General features: G+C 44.3%; 1 protein-coding gene across 1 annotated transcript in view; it reads left to right on the top strand.

The window, feature by feature from the left end:
- LOC130191549 (glutaredoxin domain-containing cysteine-rich protein 2) overlaps nucleotides 1-3,832 on the top strand; it is a 7,065-nt gene extending 3,233 nt beyond the window's left edge. Inside the window, exons 3-5 of the mRNA XM_056411184.1 lie at nucleotides 742-845; nucleotides 1,644-1,859; nucleotides 3,662-3,832. Of these exons, the coding sequence (XP_056267159.1) occupies nucleotides 742-845; nucleotides 1,644-1,859; nucleotides 3,662-3,832 (491 nt within the window). The remainder of the gene's footprint in view (nucleotides 1-741; nucleotides 846-1,643; nucleotides 1,860-3,661) is intronic.
- The last annotated feature ends 378 nt before the right edge of the window (nucleotides 3,833-4,210 follow it).

The following is a 4,210-nucleotide window of genomic DNA, read 5'->3' as shown; positions in this document are numbered from 1 at the left end:
CCTGGACATCCTCCACTCAGAGGAGTCATGTGACCATCCTCCACTCAGAGGAGTCATGTGACCATCCTCCACTCAGAGGAGTCATGTGACCTGGACATCACCACTCAGAGGAGTCATGTGACCTGAACATCACCACTCAGAGGAGTCATGTGACCTGGACATCACCACTCAGAGGAGTCATGTGACCTGGACATCACCACTCAGAGGATTCATGTGACCTGAACATCACCACTCAGAGGAGTCATGTGACCTGGACATCACCACTCAGAGGAGTCATGTGACCTGAACATCACCACTCAGAGGAGTCATGTGACCTGGACATCACCACTCAGAGGAGTCATGTGATCTGGACATCACCACTCAGAGGAGTCATGATGTTTTATTAACGTTCTACTTCAGTGAGAATACATTGTTATAATTAGTGTTCAGTCAATAAACTAGTTTGACATTTAGGAGACTTCAGATGAGAAAACTAATAGTTATTTAATCATAATAATGAGTACCATGGGTTTAGGTGTCAAACCATTTGTCACTATAGGACCGGTAACCTCTCGGCGGTTGCTTAGCAACTGGTCTCGGAAAGTTAAAGTATTCATTTTTCATACGTTTATTTTCCCCCTCCCGTGTTCCTCCTGGATGTTGTGAAGACGAGGACGTCACATGACCTGAGGGGGCGTGTCCCTCTGGGCTCAGGTGTGTGATGGCTGCGTCGTGACAACATGTTGTGTTTTGCACCCTAAGGTGCTCCCCCCCCCGCGGGGCTCATCGCCCAGAGGATCAACGTGTACAGAGGGATGGGAAACTACAGGCCGGCCGCCGGCCCGCCGGCAGAGGGAGACGCTGAGGTACCGCTCGACACGCAGAACCACAAGTGATCATATATGGTTCTTTAAGAGGCTTTGTGGTTCTACGAAGAACCATCACCTACTGGAGAACCTTTGTTTTGTTTGAGGCACCTTGATAGGTTCTTTGAAACCTCCTGAAGCACCCTTATGGAAATGGTGCCTTAAAGAACCATTTACAGTTCTTTGGGGAACCGTAAATGGTACCTTAAAGAACCATGTTTTGAAGGTTCTTTAAGTCACCTTTATAGGTTCTTTGAAGAACTCTTTCAGGAAATGGTTCTTTAAAGAACCCTGGTTTGAAAGGTTCTCTGTGGAACCACATATGGTGCCTTAAAGAACCATGTTTGAAGGTTCTTTGAGACACCTTCATATGTTCTTTGACAAACCATTTAAACTAGAACCTTGGTTTAAAAGGTTCTCTGTGGAACCATAAATGGTGCTTTAAAGAACCATTACTTGAAGGTTCTTTGAGACACCTTTATATGTTCTTGAAGAACTCTCTAAGGGAATGGTTCTTTAGAGAACCCTGGTTTGAAAGGTTCATTGAGGAACCAGAAACGGTGCCTTAAAGAACCATTATTTGAAGGTTTTTTGAGACACTATTTCAGGGAATGGTTCTTTAAACTAGAGCCCTGGTTTGAAAGGTTATTTGGAGAACTCCTTAAGGGAATGGTTCGTTTAACTAGGACCCTGGTTTGAAGGTTCCCATGCCCATGAGCATGTTTCATCCTGTATATTATGGGATGGCCGTGGCCCGAGTGGCTGATCCAGGACCAGCCGCTCTGCCCTCTGTCCCAGGTGTTGGACTTCGGTCAGATCATCATCTACACCAGCAACCTGCGCGTCATCAGGGCGCCGCAGAGGCCCAGCACAGCGCCCCCTGTGGACCTGGAGGGGTACCCCAAGGCCAGCAGGGAGAGGGGGAGCAGGAGGAGGGCGAGAGGAGCTCTCTGGACCCGGGACGGGGAGGAGGAGGAGAAGGAGGAGAAGCAGAGCGGAGACACGGAGACAAAGGTAGAGGTCAATCCTTCTCTGGCTTTTATCACCGCCTTCTTCAGGAGACTTATTCATTTCCTTCCCTCCATCTCTCCATCTCTCCATCTCTCCGTTTCTCTATCGCTCCATCTCTGCATCTCTCCATCTCTCCATGTCTCCGTTTCTCTATCGCTCCATCTCTCCATGTCTCCTTACCTTCATCCCTCCTCTCCATCTCTCCATCCATCCTTCTCTTCATCTATCCACCTCCTTCCTTTCATCTCTCCATCCCTCCTTCTCTTCAACTCTCTGTATCCTTCCCTTCATCTCTCCATCTCTCCTTCTACCTCTCCATCTCTCCTTCCCTCATCTCTCCATCCCTCCTTCTCTCCTTCCCTCCATGTCTCCTTCCCTGCATCTCTCCATCTCCCCATCTCTTCATCTCTCCTTCCCTCTATCTCTCCATCTGTCTTTTCTTCACTTTATCTTTAGCCATATCGTTGTGATTTTAAATTGTTCACAGAAGGTGGTTTACCCCCCCCCCCCCCGTTGTCCTAGTGTTATCTGTCAGCTGTGAACACATACTGATGACTCCACAGTTTCCCTCTCTGCCCTTGTGCAGCATTAGCCACTAACCGGCCCTCAAGGAGACCCAGACCGCTATTAACCCCCCCCCCCCACCAACCCCCCCCCACCTCATTGGACTTCATTGTTTTCTCACCAATCTCGTTATTTTCTCATTTTCTCTGCCTCTGTAAGAGAGAAGAGAGAAGAAGTTCAATCTCAGCTTTTTCTTCTTCTTTTTTTCTTCATTATTTGTGAATCTCACTCTTCTTTGTTAATTTCTTTTCTTCATCATCTTCGTCTTTGTTGCCCCGACTCTTTCAAAAGGGAGTCAATGTTTCACTGTCGTTGCTTTTCTTCTCCGGCTTCGATTTATACTCTGAACCTGCTGCAGGTATATATATATATATATATATATATATATATATATATATATATTATATATATATACTGTATATATACAGGACTGTCTCAGAAAATTAGAATATTGTGATAAAGTTCTTTATTTTCTGTAATGCAATTAAAAAAACAAAAATGTCATGCATTCTGGATTCATTACAAATCAACTGAAATATTGCAAGCCTTTTATTCTTTTAATATTGCTGATTATGGCTTACAGCTTAAGAAAACTCTAAAATCCTATCTCATAAAATTTTAATATTTCCTCAGACCAAGTAAAAAAGATTTATAACAGCTGAGTGTTTGTCAAGGCTCAGGAAACCCTTGCAGGTGTTTCGAGTTAATTAGACAATTCAAGTGATTTGTTTAATACCCTACTAGTATACTTTTTCATGATATTCTAATATTTAGAGATAGGATATTTGAGTTTTCTTAAGCTGTAAGCCATAATCAGCAATATTAAAAGAATAAAAGGCTTGCAATATTTCAGTTGATTTGTAATGAATCCAGAATGCATGACATTTTTGTTTTTTAAATTGCATTACAGAAAATAAAGAACTTCATCACAATATTCTAATTTTCTGAGACAGTCCTGTATACATATATATATGTAAATTACATATATATATATATACCTGCAAAATGACATGCAATGATCAGATAATCAGGAACATATGCATCACCATATATATATTTGTATATATGCGATTTTATATATTTATATATATATATTTATATTATATATATATATATATATATGTGATACATGAGTTCCTGATTAAGTGTATCCAGTCTTACCCACTCAATAATGTCTTCCTCCTCCTCCTCCTCCTCCTCCTCCTCCTCCTCCTCCTCTCACGTGTGTCTTCCATCTCCAGGAGGCGGCGGGCTGCCGGCGCTGCGGCGGCTCGGGCCGCGCCCCCTGCTCCCTGTGTCACGGCAGCAAGCTGTCGATGCTCGCCAACCGCTTCAACGAGTCCATCAGCGAGCTGCGCTGCCCGGCCTGCTCGCCCCACGGCATGGAGAGCTGCAGGGCCTGCTGCGGATGAGAGGGGGACGGGGACGGAGAGATATAGGAAGAGAGGGGGGACGGGGGGGACGGAGAGAGATAGGGAGGTAGGGAGAGAGAGGGGGAGAGAGAGAGGAAGAGAGAGAGGGGGGGGGGATAGAGAAACGGAGAGATGGCGAGATGAAGAGATGGAGGGATCAATACATGATCAACACACAATCAATACACGATCAATACATGATAAATACATGATTAACACACGATCAATACATGACCAATACACGATCAATACACGATCGATACACGATCAATACATGATAAATATGATCAATACACGATCAATACATGATCAATATATGACATGTGACGAGAGGCCAGGAGGATTCTAACCACGTGTTTTTTTATCAATAATCTCATT

Source organism: Pseudoliparis swirei, chromosome 3 (genome assembly GCF_029220125.1).
Source record: "Pseudoliparis swirei isolate HS2019 ecotype Mariana Trench chromosome 3, NWPU_hadal_v1, whole genome shotgun sequence".
Classification (NCBI taxonomy): domain Eukaryota; kingdom Metazoa; phylum Chordata; class Actinopteri; order Perciformes; family Liparidae; genus Pseudoliparis; species Pseudoliparis swirei.
Note: the sequence above shows the minus strand (reverse complement) of the source record. Positions and strands in the feature narration are given on the sequence as shown.